Below are 21,023 nucleotides of genomic sequence, written 5' to 3'. Positions count from 1 at the left end.
ACTGCTGGCTAAAAATAAACGTAAATACAGTAGGATTGTTATTCACGTCGGTGGTAATGATGTTCGTTTACGCCATTCAGAATGCACCAAACTTAATGTGGCGTCGGTGTGTAGTTATGCTAAAACAATGTCGGACACCGTAATCTTCTCCGGTCCCCTCCCCAATCTGATCAATGATGACATGTATAGCCGCATGTCATCATTTCAGCGCTGGTTGTCTTGGTGGTGCCCAGCAAACAATGTGGGCTTCGTAAATAATTGGACAGCCTTCTGGGGAAAACCTGGTCTGATTAAGAGAGACGGCATTCATCCTACTTTGGAAGGTGCAAATCTCATTTCGGCAAACATTTCAGGGCTTTGTGGACTTAATCCATGACAAACTGGAGTTGAGACCAGGAGGCAGAGTCGCAGTCTTACACGCTTCTCTGCGCTCTCTCCTAGGCAGTCATCCATAGGAATCCCGAAACCAATAAAATACCCAATATTAACGGTGTGTGTGTCTGCCCAAGGAAAATTTAAGGTAAAACTTAATAGAGGTGTCATACATAATAACCTAATAAAAGTAAATGTAACAACTACTACAGTGCAACAAAACAGGAAGATTAAATGTGCTCTCTTAAACATAAGATCTCTACCATCTAAAGCAATATTGGTAAATGATTTAATATCAGATTATAATATTGATAGCTGTCTCACTGAAACTTGGTTGAGACATGAAGAATATGTCAGCATAAATGAGGCCACTCCACCCAGCCATATCAATACTCATATTGCCCGAGGCATGGGCCGAGGAGGTGGAGTTGCAGCAATCTTTGACTCAAGTTTACTTATCAATACTAAACAAAAATTTAATTATACCTCCTTTGAAAGCCTCGTTTTTAGTCTTACACATCCGACCTGGAAAACTTTGCAGCCCATCTTATTTGTTACAGTGTACCGTGCACCAGGTCCTTATTCAGAATTCTTATCAGAATGCGGGGGGAGCCTCGCTGCGGGGGAAGCAGTGTGTGGACCTGTCAGCGCAACTTACATACATTTAACAAACACATTTAAATAATTGGTTTAAACGGCATAATAATAAGGACGATCGTCCGTTCTGTGATTCTCCAGAACACACATGTTATGATATTACGGTCATGCAGAGTGAGATGAGATCGCTGTCCCTTTAAGAGAGAGAGAAAGAGGGGTGTGGCTTGTGCATGTGTGTTTGTGGATGGTAGAGCGACATTGAGGGAACGTGTGTTTGTTTCTGGAAGTGAAACGAGGCAGCAGAAAAACAGAGGTCTGTGATGTATTTTGTGAAACAGAAGAACAGCTAAATAAATGCAAGGCCTCCTAAGAAGAGCTCGCCTCTCTCCAGTCATTTAAGCTAAAGTGGGTTATTGAACCTGAAGCTTGTTGCTTCTTCCCTCCTCGACTACGGTCTGGGAGCCGACAGGAAAGTTCAACACACAGATGGCCCTTTGTAGCATATTATTTCGATGAGAGATGAGCAGATCGCCACTGGGCTTTCAACTAAATACACAGCCAAGCAAAAACTGCGGCATTTGTACAGCTCCTTATGGGTACTGCAATTAGTGAAGTGCTTTCCTCCGTGGTGAAACGATCAGCACTGCACCACGGAGGAAAGCGGCAGAAAGTCACCTGGAGATAAAGAGAACGGGGGTGCGTTGCGTTCCTTCTGCAGGTAACGGGGAGACGCGCTCTGGCGGCGGTCTCGTTCAGGATCCGAAAATACAATTTAAATATTTTGCACACTTATTCCTAGTGTGCCACTGGTTACGGTGCCGCGTGCCAATGCTGGCATGCGTGCCAGGGGTTGCCGACCCCTGCACTAGATAGTAAACTAGAAAGCTTTTCAGCCATAAACCTTGAACAATTAAATTAAATGATTCTCTCTTCTAAACCATCAACGTGTATCTTAGACCCGATTCCAACTAAGCTGTTAAAAGAAGTTTTTCCATTAATTAGCACTTCTTTATTAAATATTATGAATATGTCTTTATTATCAGGCAAAACAAAATCATTCAAAGTAGCAGTGATAAAACCGCTTCTTAAAAAGCACAACCTCGATCCAGAGGATTTAGCCAATTATAGACCTATTTCTAATCTTCCGTTCCTCTCAAAAGTTCTTGAGAAAGCAGTCGCAAAACAGCTGTGTGATTACTTAAAAAACTATGATTTATTTGAAGATTTTCAGTCTGGCTTTAGAACACAACATAGCACAGAGACAGCTCTGGTTAAAGTCACAAATGACATTCTAATAGCCTCAGACAAGGGACTTGTCTCTATTCTTGTCTTGCTCGATCTTAGTGCTGCATTTGATACTATCGACCATGATATCCTATTGTAAAAACTAGAGCACTTAGTTGGCATACAGGGAACTGCTTTAGGCTGGTTTAGGTCCTATCTATCTGAACGCTCTCAGTTTGTACGTGTCAACGATGAATCTTCCATGCAAACCAAAGTTAGCCATGGAGTGCCACAGGGCTCAGTGCTTGGATCTATTTTGTTCACACTATATATGCTTCCGTTAGGCAATATTATAAGGAATCATTCTGTAAACTTTCATTGTTATGCGGATGATACTCAACTATATTTATCAATCAAGCCTGATGAAATTAATCATCTAACTAAAATTCAAGACTGCCTCAAGGACTTAAAAACGTGGATGACCTTACATTTTTTTATTTTAAACACGACCAAAACTGAAGTTATTGTACTTGGCCCGAAGAATCTACGAAACAAATTATCTAAAGATATACTAACTATGGATGGCATTAATTTGGCCTCCAGTGAGACTGTAAGGAATCTTGGTGTTATATTTGATCAGGATTTATCCTTTAACACCCACATAAAATCAATTTCAAGGACTGCCTACTTCCATCTACGTAACATTGCAAAAATCAGGCATATCTTGCCTCAAAACGATGCAGAGAAACTAGTCCATGCATTTGTTACTTCAAGGCTGGATTATTGTAACTCCTTATTATCAGGGTGTACAAAGAAGTCAGTCAAGTCGCTTCAGTTGATTCAAAATGCTGCAGCTCGTGTACTAACCAGAGTTAGGAAAAGGGACCACATTACTCCTCTTCTGGCTGCCTTACACTGGCTCCCTATAGCACACAGGATATAATTTAAAATTCTTCTTCTCGCCTACAAAGCCCTTAATGGGCAGGCGCCATCTTACCTTAAAGAACTCATTATACCCAGTGGTGTAGTCTACTTTTTTGTAGTGGGTATACTGTAATAATTGTATTCATCCATCCTAGAGCGACGCATCGCGGAGCGACATCTGTCTCGAAGCAACACCTCATGAACACCATCACACTTACTAATGCATAGACTAGTCTTGAGACTGGTTATGTGTTATCAACATGTCAATGTATTATAAGCATTTTTATGTGACTTTTAACTGCCAGTGAAATTAACAATAAAAAAATAAAAGAATGAACAATGATGGAAAAAGCACACTTATCTTCTAGGGTTGAACAATTAATCGACATTTTTATCAAAATCTCAATATGGCCTACTGCAAACACAGTCTCTGACACAGCTCTCACCAAATTTCCAACTAAATCCTGTCCACCCTTCTCCGTGAGCTCCTGGGCTATTTTGTGTGCTCTGGACGTCTCATGTCGTCTAATCTTGTTTCTCAAAGAGGCCAAAGATGTTGACCCACTCCTCAGACATAGACACTCGTTGTTCTGTGAGGACACCTACTGATTTTGTAGCGCTGCAAAGGAAATAAACAAAACCATGACTAATTAGCATAATACAAGTTTTTACCAATAACAACTGCAGAAAAGAGCCAAGATTTACTCAAAAGTATTTAATAAACTGCTTACAATATTTACATTATGGCTAACAAATGCATGAAAAGCAGATAAAAGGAGAAAAATGTTCCACTTTTTCAATAGCTAATTATTTGACAACTACTGATAACTAACATATAGTAATGTAATGGTGCAAATGTTTTAAATGCACTGTTAACATGACCATGAATTAACTCTCATTTGCATAGTCATTGACTTTTTGAATTTCTGTTGTTTAGATCAGCTTTCCTTTGCATGTGTAGTGACATTTCCCTAACTTTCTGTCCCTCCACCCCAACCAAGGATGCCTGTTCTTAAATTCCATAGCCTAACTTTCAGTCCACAAGGCTGGCCAGGAGCTCTCATCTGTGTCCGAAACAAGGAGATAATATAAACATTGTGTTCTGTTTATGACTGCACACACACACACACACACACACACACACACACACACACACACACACACACACACACACACACACACACACACACACACACACACACACACACACACACACACACACACACACACACACACACACACACACACACACACACACACACACACACACACACACACACACACACTATCTCGCTCCCTTTCTCTTCCATTGATCCACCACACTAACGTTGATCAAATTAGCTAGCAAGTTAGCTAGTTAGCTACTGTTACGTTAATCATAACCATGCTAATTTCAATTACTGGGTAAATTTGCGGTAGCGCCGGACTCGTTCTCTGTCACCTTTAGGACAGCCGCCTGACCTGGCTCTTCTTCTGTACTGGTAATAGGGGAAAACTTCGGAAAACATAAAAATATTGTCGTCTGTTTTCGTTTCATGTTTGCTTCCTGTTTAGCACTCCGCGAACTTGAATGATGGAAGGATAAAATTCTGATAACGTTAGAGAAACGTGGGGTTTGTCAGAGCCGAACAAAGTGTGTTGCTGTTGCTTAGCAACAGGCCAAAGGCGACGGAAGCCCCAGACGTCCAAAAGTATTAACACAGAAGGGGGCGAAAGCGTGAAAGCGAAGTCACAAAATGATGTTGTTACGTATCATCGCTCATTTTTAAGAGGGCATACGGAAATCAATGGCATTTTCTAGTGGGTATACGGCGTATACCAGCGTATCACGTAGACTACACCACTGATTATACCCTACTGTCCTACTAGGGCATTGCGTTCCACGAATGCAGGGTTGGTTGTTCCTAGAGTCTCTAAAAGTACAATGGGAGCCAGAGCCTTTTCTTATCAAGCTCCACTTTTGTGGAATCAGCTTCCAGTTTGTGTTCGGGCGGCAGACACCCTATCCGTTTTTAAGAGTGCGCTTAAGACCTTCCTTTTTGATAAAGCTTATAGTTAGGGCTGATTAGATTCAGCCCCTAGTTTTGCTGATATAGGCTTAGTTTGTCGGGGGACATCTTACTTCTTCCTTCTCTCTGTCTATACCTGTGTACTCTCATGTTCCGATTAACCCAGCTTCCCCAAATTTATTTCTTTTTGGTGTCTATATACGCCGGGATCCGGAGTCATGGATGATCCTGCGGTCCTGTGTTATGGATCGCGAGTCCTGGATCTTGAGTCGTGGCTGTGGTCCTGGATCATAAGTTCTGGATGGATATCCTCGTGGATTCATCTTCCTATTATACACACATGCATTTCCAAACATTTGGACTACCTATGTTGCAAATGTATTATCTTTTCAATTTACACACGGCATCTATTGCACGTCTGTCCTTCCTGGGAGAGGGATCCCTCCTCTGTTGCTCTCCCTGAGGTTTCTCCCATTTTTCCCTTTAAACTGTGGGTTTTCTCTGGAAGTTTTTCCTTGTACGATGTGAGGGTCTAAGGACAGAGGGTGTCGTATTGTCATACTGATATTCTGTACAAACTGTGAAGTCCACTGAGACAAATGTAACATTTGTGATATTGGGCTATATAAATAAACATTGATTGATTGAGAGTGTACCTTGAAGTATTATTTGAATTATTTGAAGGATTAAAGTAACGTGTTATGGCAGGAAAGTTCAATCTGGTATATTCATTTTAATGTCACCTTATATATATTTGTGTGTGTTAAATTTGAAGGGACGAAGCACATTTTTCCTCTTTTAAATATAGCGCAATAGTCTTTTCTTCCACTTTTATGTGTAATCAAAAGGGTGGTTTTTTGGCTATCTGTGGTTAGGTATAATACAAATGACCTTTGACATCTGCTTTGCAGTTCCCAGAATATCAGGAGAGTCTTAGGGTCTCTCTGTTAATCATCCACGGTTTTTGCAATTAACAGGGGAATTCCCAGATACATTTTCAGATATAAGGCAGTTAAAGTCTTGTAGAATTAATGATTTATCTCCTACAGACCCCAAAAGAGGCCTTGAGAATTGAGTCAAACCGTTACCGAGGCCATAGTCTTTTGTTCTCATTAATGTCTGTATTCATTCTAAAGTAAGCTGACTTTGGGGTGAAGGGAAGTTCAGGGAAGGCCTTAGGCCATGGGAACAGTTAAGCTTTGTTATTTACCTAATCCTAAAGATGTCATGGGACGATGGCGTTTGGATATTTACAAATATGGCTTTCATAGAGAAAAACATGTTACTGTTGTGTGATAAGATACATGATAGGATGTGTGTGTGTGTTGAAGATGTTTAGGGGGAATGAGTATGTGTCCTGTCAAAGAGTCCTCTGTCATGACTCCAAATCATTGATTGGGGGATCTGCCTAAGGGCAGAGGGACAAACACACGCGCACAGAAGCAACAGATTGAATCAACAAACTGCTGACTCACTACCTGGGGTCCCGCCCAGAAGTGAAACCGACCAATGGAACACTGCCAACTCACTGGCTAGCTCGCTCAGAAGTGAACTCGCCAATAACAAATAGCTAGGGAAGAGCAAGCGATAAAACTCCTCCCCACCTGTGTATAAATGTTGTGATCATTTTGAAGATCGGCACTCTTGTTTTTGACTTGCCGTTCCCTGAGACGTGTCTCACACGGTGGTAGAACCTGAGCCCGGAGTACTCTGCAGAGTGCTTCGTGATTAGGTGATTAGGTGATTGGGTGATGTATTGTATATTTCTACCATTAAAGCAGATTATTGTTTAACCCTTATCCTGGTGCTTTGACTTTTCCTTCTTTTAAAACAAACTCATAGAGGAACGCGCGAAGCAGAGATTCTGCCTCAACAACCTCTATCTTTGTAAGGACCATGACAGTTTTAGACTATCAGCCTGAGCGCATGTTGTCACTTCTTCATTGGGCTGTTTGAGGGGTCAACCTTTCTTTAGGATTTTGATTAAATTAAAATCATAGTAAGCGTGAGTGTAAGCTTTAGTGTTTGGGACAATTCATATAATGTAAGTGCAGAGATTAGTAAGGGTTGCATATGTGTATAAAACAAAAATGCTGCACTCTGGTGTCTGTAATTTGAAGCATCTGGTTTCCATGCTTATGCTGCCTTCTAGTGGCACAAAGGGAAGTTTCATTGTTACATTCCAGTTTTGGAGACTTGCTAAAACCTTTCTAGTGTGCACAAAAAGGGAAAATACATAGCCTACTGCTCAGGTCAGGTCTAATCAAGTTTGATTGCATTTAAGTCTATCTTTCTCCACTTTGTACCCATCTTAACAGCGTGACAATGCTTTGGTCTTTTGGTCCAGTCCCAAATATCTCATCTATTGCATTTAATGGCATGAAGTTTGGTACAGATATACACCATGGCTAGAGGAGGAACTTTAATGGCTTAGGGGATCTCCTGACTTTTTCTCTAGTGCCCTTGAAATGTTTACTTACCTAAGCATCTGCTGAATAAATTAGCTCAACATGTGTAGGCCAACAGACATTCAAGATTCACATTGGACTTACTTTGGTGACTTTTTACAGAAATGCCACCATGAATACATTTTTTTCAAATATCTCCAAAACCATTCACATTATCCTCACTTGTACTTTGTGTTTGTTGAGCTCATGTTAGCATGCTAACCTGCTAACACAGTGAACATGGTAGACTTTATACTGGCTAAAAATTGACCCACTCGATCGAAATCAGTCGGAAGTCGCAACGGCTCATTTCAAAATAAACGTGGATTTGCGGAAAAAAAAGTTTTTTGGGGTTCGGGTGTTTTGTTTGATTTTAAATAAACAAAGTGTTGGCTTTCAAAATATGAAACTTGTATTTCCAAAATCACACGATAAATACATTTTTGAAGCGTGTAAAGGGAAGATGACAGCTCTCACTCTCCACTCTGCTGTTCCGCAGCACTGCTTCCCCTCCCTCCGGCTGAAATTATGAATGTAATCATAGATAACACGGCAGGGTCAATTACAGCTTGTTATCATCTGATTTCAAATAAAAAAAGTCTTGGCTTTCAGATTATTAAACTTGTTTTGGCAAATTCAGATGATAAATACAACTTTGAAGCTTGTAATGGCATAATTACAAGCGGAGAACGGAGTAACTTTACGTCACAGCAGGCATAACAACAGCCGGTGTTTCTCATGAGTGTTTCCCCCGCGAAACAAACACAACACACACAAATGCAAAAATACACAAACACATACGCGTATATACCTGGTATATACACGCACACACTCACGAGCTTCCCCCAGACCAGTAATCCAAAAGAAAATATCTTCCCTCCGTACTACTTTGATCATTTGCTCCGCTAATAATCAATCAGATCGATGGATTCCAGAGAAGAGGAAACTTTGAAGGCCTTTTTCTCAAAATGATGACTCTGTGACAGTCATTATATAATGTGACATATTTTGCTTAATATATGGAGTACAAAAACAATCCTGATATCATTAGAAAGCTAGGAATCTCCTCTTTCCAGCAGTGTATACAACTCAAAATGTGTCTTCGGGTCAATGCGACTGATTTCGATGGAGCAGGTCACCATGCCAGCAGTGTGAGCTTTGAGTTTATAGCTGAATAGATGGCCTTAAAGGTAAGTGATTTATTGAAACAACATCAATAGCAGAATATATCCATCACACTGTGCTGTTTGATAGAGCTGAACCAACACAACACACACATTCGAGATATTACCACATAAAACAGAATACAGAAGATCAGAAGTTCAGATGCTACAATTTCCTGATTGTAACACTTCCTTTTTTAACATAATAAATTCCTCTTCCACATCACAATGACAATCACATCCACAAAACCACAGAAGTCTGCTCAACATCACTCGGTCGGCAGGTACAAATAATTGAATGGTTTAAAGTGGGGATTTGGGTTTCCTGAATACAATTGTTTTAACTTTAATAATAGCTTAATACTAAACATATACTTACTTTTATTGATTAAGTCAAAGTGTTGTGATGTGAAGACAATATTCTTGTGGAAATCAGTGGCAAATTATTTCTCTATGACGTTTATTTTTCACTGGCATTGGCTCTCTCTCTTTATTCTTTTAAGTTCAATAGTTATCCTGGATATAAACTCTTTGTCTCATTCAGCTGCAATGGGCGTTGGTTTGGCAGTTGTCACTTTGCTCATCGCTCTTATGCAAGGTCAGTAGTTCCCTGATTGCTACTATAAAAGGTGGAAGTATAGTTTGTATTTGATTGTCTTTTTCCACTCCAATGAAAGCTTCCTTCTGAGCCTGGGCCAGTAAATTATTAAAATGAAATTGAATGAAATAGGAAATACTTTGTTAGAGAGTATATGTCCATTGTTCGTCCTGATAATCTGCACTTTAAAGACATTCAATTTGCCCCTCTAGGTGTCTCTTGTCAAACTTGGGCGGTAATTCTGCCTAAAACTATCTTGGTCATCAAGGACTCCTGTGTCACAATTCCATGCCGTTTCACGATCCCAAGCAATGAGGAAGCAAACATCCTCAACTGCTCAAAGGGTGTTGTTTGGAGGAAAAGATCAACGAGTGGTCCTAAGGTCTTCATAGCACACACTCCTCAATTGAACCTCATACAAGTAGGTCCTCTTTTTGTACCAGCCTCTATTATTTGCAACTTGTTAGTTTGTGTGTGTGTGGACAGAATTTGTCAAAGCCATGGCGTCGTAACCATTCAAGATGCAATCAAGGAACTTCACAGGTGTGTAGTAGAGATCATAATGAAGGTTGGGATTCAAGATAAGCATGGTCCATAGCCCCAACTCTACACCCCAGGCCCAAATTGGCGTAACGGCAGTTGTGATCCAATCAAAAGAACACATATTTGGTATTTTGGTATCTATGGAAACTTCTGACCATCACAAAAATGTAAACAACGTTTTCTATTGCAAGGGGGAAATAACAGGGGACGTCACAAAGAAGAACTGCACTACAACCTTCCATGGCTTCCGACAGGACAACAACGACAAGTACTTCTTCAGGCTTGAGTGTGCGGAACTCACAAAGTACAATTTCGATAATGGGGTCACAATTAATGCCCAACCAGGTATGAATGGATGAAAGGAACACAGGCAGTTGAAAATGGTTAATTGTGGTCCTTCTGGCTTAACTTCAAATGTACATCTGACTAATATATTATTCATCAACTATTACAGTCATGTAGCTCTGCCTGTTTCTTTGTTACCTGTGATATTTCACATCTGATTCTTGCTGGACAGATCTCCCCCACTCCCTGTTGTCCTCTGGGGGTCAGGTGTCAGAGGGGGCCCAGGTCAACCTGCAGTGTTCAGTCCCGGTGCCCTGCCACAACATGCCCCCCTCCATCACCTGGTCACCTGAAGACAACTCTAGTCAAAAGTCTACACAAATGCAGGTGATCACTTATTCATGGTTTCATTTATTCACAGTGTTGTAGATCATACTTTACACATCCAGGCTATGTATCATAGCCCACCTACACAATGAGGTTGACGTTGTTCTATATTTTTGCCAAAGTCAAAGAATCACCTTGAAATATTGTATGTCTTGGGGCTGTGAGCCACAGAGAGCACAATCCTTTAAAAAAAAAAAAAGCTAAGCATGTTTAGAAAAATGTCACTGGAGAAATTAATACCTTTGTTGGGATTTTTTTTAATAGAAAACTACAATGTGTGTGTTCATGTTATTAAGTGATATGTAACTCAGTAGAACAGTAGGGTTTATTAATTAGTTTAATTTTTTTTTTTACAAAAATTAGAAATGAATTATCTGAAGATCTTATTTATCACTCGTTTAAAAGAATATATATTTGGGGAAATGATCGGTAAATATAAAATACATCAAATATATAACTTTTTTTTCCACTAATAAATTGATTAATGGCTTTGGTTTGTATTCACAATAGGTAAAGCATTTAATCATACACTTCCAGTCTTATTATTTGAATACATATATTTGTATTTAGTATGTTTATTTTATGGTACTCCACCTCTGCTTCTTCCTACATTTAAGACGGGAATGTTGCACAATTGTTTACTTTACTAATTTTATTTGACAAATGTAGTCACACATTGCTTTAGCATTAAGACAGAAATAAAAAAAACACAACATTTGATTACAAAATTAAAGATTAGACTACCAAACTGTATATCTAGAGTTAAAATTAGCTCCACTGCTGTCTCATGATTAAAAATGCAACATTATTTGACAGTATCTTAATTATGATCCCTTTTATCGAGTGTATTTTGATAATATATTTGTAATATTTAACAGATTCTTATTATTCAACAATTGATCTATACCCTCTTGACAACATGTCAGTAATTAGGTGATTCCTCTCTGTTTTGCCAGAGTTTAGACGATGGACAGATGATCATGATGACCACGCTGACCTTCAGTGCTGCAGCGCACCACAACAACCAGAGCTTCTCCTGTTCTGTGAACTACCCGCTGACAGCAGGGGGCAGCAGCCGCTCGTCTGCAACCTCTCAGAGGCTCAGCGTCCTGTGTGAGACACTCACTGTGTATTATCCAATCTGTTTAGGGACTACAATAGTTAACCCAAAATGTCATTCAATTAAAAGAAGAGGAGAGTTCAAAAACCTCTCTGAGAAGTGTAGGGTAAACAATGTTTCATGCAGAGGATGATCTGTTATAACATTAATAACCAATTTATTAAAATTGCACACATAAAATATATTACTGTTCCACAGGAGGAAATACAAACAGGAGAAGTCAGAAGAGTCTGTGGTGGAAATAAACTTTAAGTAAACTTTTGAGGTACTTACTGTAGATGATAATAATTAAATAATTGTTGTTACTTTTACTTATACATCTGAATGCTTCTTCAACCACTGCTGAGGGCTGTAGTGTGTGGGAGAGAAACTCCCTCTTTAGGGAACTTTGGGATGTTAGCCTTTGCAGACCATTTACATGCACAAAACCCTATACAACACACTACAGGAAAGGGAAAATCCCTCCAGTAAAATAGCGCCCCTTCAAGTAATATGACAACGGTATTTATCAATAGAATGTACAAAAACTCAAAGTATTCATTATGCACAATGGCCCATATCAGATTAACTGTAGTAAGCATTGAAGCATTGGTGCCTTTTACGCTAATGTTGCAGCTAATTATATACTCACATTATATACATTGCAGCTTAATCTATAACAACATATCATATTTCATAATCATATCATATCTATATCACATCATTTGTCGATTGATTAGTTTTTATAATCTATTTGTAACAGGTAACTTGAATTGTTTCTGAACTCTGAATTGTTGTAGAGTTGAGGTATAATTTAGCAGGAAATGGAAATAGGTAAAGTAAGAGTACATCAAAATTGTACTTTACTTTCTGCAACTGATTTGAGGTATAAACAAACCTTATGTCTATCTATGTCTATATAACAAATATTGCTTCGACTTAACTAAATTGTGGAAACCACATCCTCAGAATACATGAAATGTGCAAAAAGTATTTTTACAAATATAATTAGTCTGGTAAACTCACTGAAAGAAGTCAATTTTTCTCTTTGAATCTCTGAATAATAACCATTATGGACAGATGTATACATTATTATACTCACTGACACATTTAACAAGTTCCTCTTCCCTTCCTTCTTCTTCCTACCCCCCTCATTATGAACAAACTGACACTGATTTATTGACCATTTAGCTGTGTGAGAGACAGCAGAGCGTGGTTTGGGAATACACATATACCGACTTGTTTCAACATGACTTTTACTCACTTGACCTGAAGGGGATTTTATTTTCATGCGAAGACGGAAGTTTTGTTTTAAAGCTGTCAGTGTTTAAAGAGCTGAACAAGTCTTGGCTTGGTTTTGACAGAATTAATTAATAGTAAACTATATGGCTGCAACATGACAAGGTGCCTTTGTTACTGTACGGCAGGCAGTGGTACTGTGTGTTAGAGGAGCTCAGAACTGACCTAAATTAAAGTAGAAATAGTGTGTATAAGCACGATTGAAAGTAGTTCATTCAGAAGTATCAGCATCAAAAAGCAAAACTACTCATTTTTCACAATGGCCCATTTCTGAACATTTATACGCTTATTCATGATTTATTATTGTACATTACAGTGCAGCTGGGGAAGTAGGGGCTATCATGTTATTTACTTTAAAAAGTGCTGGGTACTTTGTGAAGTTTACAAAGTCTTCTCTTATCCAAACCTATAACATTACTTATTAATGCTGTTGCTTTCATGTTGCATTATCTAGTGAATTCAAATTCAAATCAAATGAACGTAGTGAAGTGAAGTATAAGTAGATGATGGAATACCTCAGAACTGTATAGTACTACAGTAAAGATACTTTCCGAGACAGTCTGCTAATATTTTTGCGAACTATTATTTTAACACCACACTGTCTGTTTCCCAACAGATGGTCCTAAAGACACCGTGGCAACCGTCAGCAACTCTGCCCCTGTGTTTGAGGGCCAATCGGTGACACTCACATGCTTCAGTGAGGCCAACCCCCCTGTGAGCCTCTACACCTGGTACAGAGACGACTTTGGAAAGGTACCAGACAGTCTACTTTATTTGATTTTTATTTATTACTTGTTAGGCAACTTTTTATACGTGTATGATCATATTCATTAAACAAATTATATTACCTCTTTTTACTGAACATCAGTTTGGTTCTAGTCCCGTGTCGGTGCTTGTTTGGTTCAGCTGGTGAATATTTGTTTTAGTTTGAATTACAAATGTTTGGCAACATAGCGCCGTAAATAACGTTTCTCTTGTATAACATGGATTATTTTAGCATAACCACCACTCAAGCATACCTGGTTAATGTAGCATGACGTTGTATGTGTGAGGCCTCATTCTAGTCACTTTGCAATCTCAGCACAATTGCTTCTGTAAAAACGTTCTACTCTGTGCCATAGTCTACTTGCCATTTATTGTTGTTGCTCAGATTATTCTTGCCCCAGCCTCTTACTTATGTGGTTCTCGGTTCGACCCAGCTGCTGCATTAAAAAATGAAGAACTGGTTCGCAATTTGGCACTGACTCCAAATCAGCCCTTGAACCTCTTTAATCGAAAAAGGGGTAAAAGTGCCCGAAACAAGTATAACGGACAATGCTCTTCAGATCGTTTTCTGGATATTGAGTGTACAGTCCATTGTCACATTTGAAACAAGGCTCTTGATGGGGTCTTCATGTTGAACCAATGATATTTAAGACGAAAGTGTTCTGTCAACAACAGTTTGGAAATGGCCCTTTCCTGTTTCAACACAACAAAGGCCCTTTGCTAAATGATACAAAAACAGCACCATAAAGAAACCAGTTTGTTGTTGTAAAACTGTACTGGTTCAAACAGAGCCCTGACCTAAACCACATCCAACACATTTCAGATGATCTGGAAGGATTATGCTTTAAATTGTTAAAATATGTAGCAGTGAGGCGATTACACTGTATGCTAACTGTGATATTTAAAAATAACTTGTTAGTAATAAACACATGATAATATTGTGTAAATAATGCTGCGCCTCTGAAATCATTTCCCTTTCTTTATGTTCTCGTTTTGCATCCTTCCTTCCCCAACGCCACATACATAAAAACGTTTTTCATCTCCCCCAAAAAAGCGCACAATAAACAAAGATGAGTTTTGCCGCGGTATTTTTTTTTGTGTACGCTTCTATTACTTGTTTTATTTAGTAAAAACACTGTCTGTTTTTACTTCCTGTCATTGTGCCTTTTCCCGTCTGATCATCTCTCCACGCTTTATTAGTTCCCCTGTTCCCCTTTAGCCCTACAACCACCTGACCTCCTGCACACCGGCACTTCATCTCCTCCTCAGCTCTGCTTGTATTTAAGTCCTGGTTTTTGTTCAGTCTCTGTGGGATTCTTGTATGTTGTCACACAACGTTCTGCTTGCCTTGCCTTCCCTGGATATTTGTTAAATTGAAGTCTTAATGTTCAAAGTGAGCTGTACTCTCTTGCATTTCGGAACACACCAGCTCTACTTTCCATAAAAAATGTACGTGACAGTATTGAAATTGTTTCAATTTTTTCACATGTATAACAATAACAGTAATCAAAAGGAATTGTGAAATAATTTGGCAAAGATAATTGTATCGGGAAAATCTGATAAATTCACAGCACTTATCCAAACACATCTGGTCATACAGTACTTGTCTTTTGTAACACAAAGTTCTGCTTGGATCTTTTGATTTTGCACATTAATTCCCGGCAATCATGGGTAATCAACACCTACTTAATCTCCTGTTGAAGGCACACATTTATTAACCAAAACACTACAGGGGTTAGGGTTAGGGTTAGGGTTATGTTTTAAAAACTGTTCTGATTAGGGGTGTAACAGTTCACAGAATTCACGGTTCGGTACCTACCTCGGTTTGGGGGTCACGGTTCGGTACAGGTTCGGTACAACAAGAAAAAGCAAAAAAAAATCCCAAATGCATAATTCCAGGTTTGTTGTTATTTATTTTTGAACAGTAGTGCAGGTTTCAGTATACAAATAAGGAACTCTAACCTTTTGAATAATTAACTGTATTACAAAGTTAAAAAAAACCCACAAACAGTACCACACACACTCAGATGGCCATATTATTAAAAACTCACCTCTTCAAAAATATTATTAAAAACTCACGTCTTCAATTTGGCTTTTCATGTGTGATTGTTTTTGTATTATTTGACTTTAACTTTAATAATAATAATAATAATAGACAAATAAATATATATATATATTTATTTGTTGTTCCTTTCTTCTCTTTTCTTTTTTCTTCACTATTATCTGTAAAGTGTCTTTGAGCACCTGTAAAAGCGTTAACAAATTAAATCTATTATTATTATTATTATTATTATTATTATTATTATTATTATTATTATTATTATTATTATTATCTATAATGGCTGAAGTCAAACAAAAAGGTTTCATGAAGCTGTAAAACTAAAAAGAATGTTTTGAAAATGTTACATAATAAATAATAAGAAACTGTTTCAAGGGCGCATAGCAATTGAAATAAGCCAAAAGCTTCCGTTATTTATTTTTGGTCTCTCGGCTTTCATGTCTATGATTTGATGAATACGGATACTGTTATACCCCTAGTTCTGACCTGAGTTTTTATCGCCTCTCCTCATCACAGCTGACTAAGATTGGTAAAGGAGAAAAGCTGGTCCTGCAGGTCAGCCAGACGGACAGCGGGTTGTATCTGTGTGAGGCTCAAAGTCTGATGACCTCTCAGAGGTCCAGACCTGTATCTCTGGAGGTCAAAACCACAACAGGTAAACCTAGAGCTATAACACTATACTGCTTCCTCGCGCTAATGCTCCTACTCTGCTCCTTTTGTACATCACAAGCTGGATTTTTTTTTTAACAGTTCACTTGTACTGAAAAAACAGTTATCTCTTTAATTTTGTACTCTTAAAGGTGACATATCATGCTTTTCTTTACGATGACAGTTGTATTTTGGGTTTCTACAAGAACATGTTTACATGCTTTAATCTTTTCTTATTTTTCCTCATACATACTGTTTCATTTACATGTATTCAACCTCTGTCTGAAATGCTCCATTTCAGCGCCTGTCTCCTTAAGTCATTTCCGATCCTCAAAAAAACCATGATACTTGCAATCGGATATCTGTAAATAACCGATAGATAAATATAGAAATTCATGAAGCCCCCCAGCCAAAAATATCCATCCTGTTCTGATTAGTTGGTGATTAGGGGTCTTCTTTATCTGCGCCCTTGACGTCTTTGCATCGTCATTCCAATTGGGAATGACTGTATGGCACTGTAGCTGAACTTTCTTACCATACATAGTATTGTTTTGAAATTAAATCTTTTAAAAAAGAGAAGCTTGCTTGAATGCAACATTTTTCAATATGGGGTCAAGGCCCCAAGGAAGAGTGCCAGTCTTTGAAGCAACCTGTGGTACTTTACTTACTTTCTAGTGCCTGATGTCATTTTGGCCCACAAATAGTTCACACTGACTCACTTTTATAGCCCTCATTTAAATCATTAGGGTATAAAAGTTGTAAAACGCACCAAAGTTATTTCCCCTCACCATTCAATTTGACTGAGCCGACAGCAGGAGATTGGAGGCGGGGCTTAAAAGGGAAATCTCAAGTGCCCATGCTCTCAGTGCCCAGGTACTTTTTGGATCTACAGTTGCTCAATTTGGGCTTGTTGTGCCACTGAGCAACTCTGAAAGGAATGGACAGGGCCTCTGACGCTGTATCCACTTCTCTTTATACATCCATGTATGGGAAGGAGGGAGCTTTAGTGTATTGATACTTTCTCAGTATTTATATATTGTATTATGATAACAAATATTATTATAGAAAATACATGAAAATCCCCCTTTTTTACAATATAGGATGTATAACATGTGTTTTTCTGTTATGTGTTAATCTTGTTTTTCAGGCCGGATCGAGGGTGTTGTTTTACCCTACACTATATGTGGAGTATTGCTGCTCCTCTACATTATGACTGTTGTTGTAGATGTGTACAAGTATCGAGGGTAAGAATCTACAAGAGCAATCTAAAGCTTACATCACTTTAATCCTTAGTGTAATTTTAAGTTCACCCTATTCCTCCCTTCAAAAATAATTGTGATTTTTGTGTTTCTTGGTGCATGCCTATGATTCTATGTTTATTATTGTTTTTAGTTGGTAATATTGTAAATAAAGTTTCTCCACATTTATTTCCGTATGCTTTATTTAAGGTTCAAGTAATGATTGAATAAGAATCAAGAATTTGGTTTTAATTATAAGACATTTCCAGTTATTGAAAACATAAAATGCTGGTGAAAAAGGTCATCCTTCAGCTAACAGTTCCTCTGTGTTTGTTTTTCCTCTCGTCCTCAGTATATCCCGCAGGCTGAAGGTAAGCGGAAACTTAACTCAAACTGAGAAAGTGACAGGCAGTTAGAAAAGGAGACAGTGAAAAATTACCCCCTGCACCGCACTAATGTGATAGATCTGATAAGGATTTTGAAAAGCTCTGCATGTCACAGTCTAGTCACTGTCTCGTCTCGCTGACATCCTTCAGCCTCTCTGTTTGACTGAAGAAGTCAGTCTGACTCATCTTTAAACATTTTTAAAAACGGAGTCTCTGCCCTGCAGCGTTCACAAAATAAACAATTTGGGTCCAATTGATTTTTGAAAGCACAAGGGTACAACGTCATGAAGGGCAAATATTAATACTGCATGTGCTTCGTGCATGAGATTATCAGTTTCCTAATAAGACCAATATTTTACCACATTTTTACAAAACAATAACTTAAATTCAACAACTATACTGGAGATGTTTGAGCCATTCTCTGACATTAGATAGTGTTTTTCATTTTTGGGATCCAATAATACTCATCATATTCAATGAAAGGAAATCTGATGCTGCCGTGAGAGTTGTTTATTCCGCCTTTTTTACTCAACTAACCTACAACTTTAAATATATTTAATTTGTGTGTCTATCTTGGCTGTCAATGTCATATCTTGTTCCAAACAAATGTAATTGCCTTTAACATCATGAATATAAAGGAAGGGACTAGTGTCATAATACGAGTTCTTTATATTTTGCATTTTTTCAGATGATTGAAGTGAAGGGAGAACACACCTACACTAATATGAGGTCCTGCAATGTCGCCTCTGACTATGAACAACTCCAGGTATCTGCAATATATTTACTCAAATTATGTAAAACATAAATATGGAAAATAGCTGCTAGATGATATGTGGATTGCCACATTACCAAGAAGGGCGATGGCCATGCTGGCATTTTTTAAGAGGTGGGAGTCAGAACGCCCTGTGGGACAAGGTGTGTGTGTGTGTGTGTGTGTGTGTGTGTGTGTGTGTGTGTGTGTGTGTGTGTGTGTGTGTGTGTGTGTGTGTGTGTGTGTGTCTGTCTGTCTGTCTGTCTGTCTGTCTGTCTGTCTGTCTGTCTGTCTGTCTGTCTGTCTGTCTGTCTGTCTGTCTGTCTGTCTGTCTGTCTGTCTGTCTGTCTGTCTGTCTGTCTGTCTGTCTGTCTGTCTGTCTGTCTGTCTGTCTGTCTGTCTGTCTGTCTGTCTGTCTGTCTGTCTGTCTGTCTGTGTGTGTGTGTGTGTGTGTGTGTGTGTGTGTGTGTGTGTGTGTGTGTGTGTGTGTGTGTGTGTGTGTGTGTGTGTGTGTGTGTGTGTGTGTGTGTGTGTGTGTGTGTGTGTGTGTGTGTGTGTGTGTGTGTGTGTGTGTGTGTGTGTGTGTGTGTGTGTGTGTGTGTGTGTGAGATTGGGTCAGGTGATGAATGACTCACAGGTTAAGGATGCAGGGAAGAAGCAGACACGGACAAGCTGGTTGTCCTTCTGGAGATACTAATGTTTTGAAATGTTTTTGTCCGTTTTCAATACATTTAAATTACACTGTGTCATTTAATATAATTGTATGTGTTTTCTTATTTTCTAATGTTTTTTTTTTCTTTCCAATCTTTTTTCCCTCAACAAGCATCGGCAGTCTGAAATGATGCAACATCCTGACGCTTCCACCTATGAGAACCCCATCGCTCTGCAGGCCACGTTCAAAAATACTCCTCTGTCAAAGTAAACCTGAAGGAATGAGTGGAAGTTTTCGTGAGAGGGCCAATAAAAAAAATAAAAAATAGAACACCTCCTCAAAATCAATGTGATCATGAACTTCTGAATCTGTAATTAGTAATGGTTTTACTCAACTGTATTTAATTTTACATTTTAATAATTTCAATGCATCTATTCAATTTTTTTCTATTATTTCAAAGTTTGATTTTAAGGTTATAATGGTTTTTGCCTGTTCTCTGCTAGTATTGCTGTTTGTAATTGTTTGGTTTTACCTTTTCTTTATTTTTGTCCAAGTATGAATAAAGGATGAATGTATTAATGTCTAAATATGAATAGTGGCATCACATTTGAACTGTATACTGCACTATAAGTAGATTACTTACACTTACTTTTGCACATGTTCCTGTTATTCATTATTAAATATCTTGTTAAGTATTCTAGCTGGAAGCGGGAACATAACAAAGCGTAAAAAGGACTCTCTGCCAGTCGCAGGGTGTCGGCCCAGATCTAGACTGCCAACAATCATCAGCTGCAGCAAACAATTGCTTCGATGTTTTCCCTCACAACGTGAGTTTGACCAATAGCTCTGTTCAACTGCAAACATGGAGAAGCTAAGATCACTGATGAGAAAGAAGCTGTTGTGATACGTCACAGTCATATTTTCATCCTTCATTTAGGCTTTTGAACACAACCCAGCTGCATCACACTCACAGCCAGAGGTGGAAGAAGTCCTTAGATTTTGTACTGTAAATGTATAATACCAGAGTGTAGGAATACTCTGTTACAAGTAAAAGGCCTGCACTCAAGTAAAGATTATGCAGATTGGTCCATTTTAGAATAATATATACTATACGTATGTTGATTATAATTATTGATCATTAAAGTGTTCTCAAAGCTGGTAAAGGTGCAGCTAGTTTTAATGACGTTGTATACTGCAGGGTAGCTTGTGAATTTACTCCAGATGTAACTAAAGTCTGATTTAACGGTTGGTTATAATTAATCCAAATCTGTAGGTTACTAAAGGTATTAAATAAATGTAGTGGAGTAAAAGTACACGATTAACCTCTGAATTGTAGTCGAGTAGAAGTACAAAGTAGCAGCACATTGAAATACTCAAGTAAAGTACAAGTATCTCAAATTGTACTTACTTAATAAATGTACTTAGTTACTTTACACCACTGCTCACAGCTACTGTTTAAATTCAATTAATCTAGTACCCAGTTCTGTTTTTACCGATGATGTCATGAAAGACGGAAGGATTTCATTGGTTGTTTAGTCAAGTCACGCTTTTTAACATTGTATTACTATAAAATCGCC

At 38.4% G+C, this 21,023-nt stretch overlaps 1 protein-coding gene across 1 annotated transcript; it reads left to right on the top strand.

The window, feature by feature from the left end:
- Positions 1-8,991: 8,991 nt before the first annotated feature.
- On the top strand, positions 8,992-20,039 carry LOC307023100 (sialoadhesin). Its single transcript, XM_079656131.1, has 12 exons — positions 8,992-9,020; positions 9,281-9,334; positions 9,547-9,755; positions 10,069-10,222; positions 10,395-10,549; positions 11,506-11,662; positions 13,564-13,700; positions 16,288-16,426; positions 17,567-17,663; positions 18,010-18,028; positions 18,732-18,809; positions 19,618-20,039. Exons 2-12 carry the CDS (start codon positions 9,286-9,288, stop codon positions 19,714-19,716), a joined length of 1,293 nt encoding a protein of 430 aa, XP_079512257.1. The 5' UTR covers positions 8,992-9,020; positions 9,281-9,285; the 3' UTR covers positions 19,717-20,039.
- The last annotated feature ends 984 nt before the right edge of the window (positions 20,040-21,023 follow it).

Source organism: Notothenia rossii (assembly GCF_949606895.1).
Source record: "Notothenia rossii genome assembly, chromosome: 10".
In the NCBI taxonomy this organism is placed as follows: Eukaryota; Metazoa; Chordata; class Actinopteri; order Perciformes; family Nototheniidae; genus Notothenia; species Notothenia rossii.
Note: the sequence above shows the minus strand (reverse complement) of the source record. Positions and strands in the feature narration are given on the sequence as shown.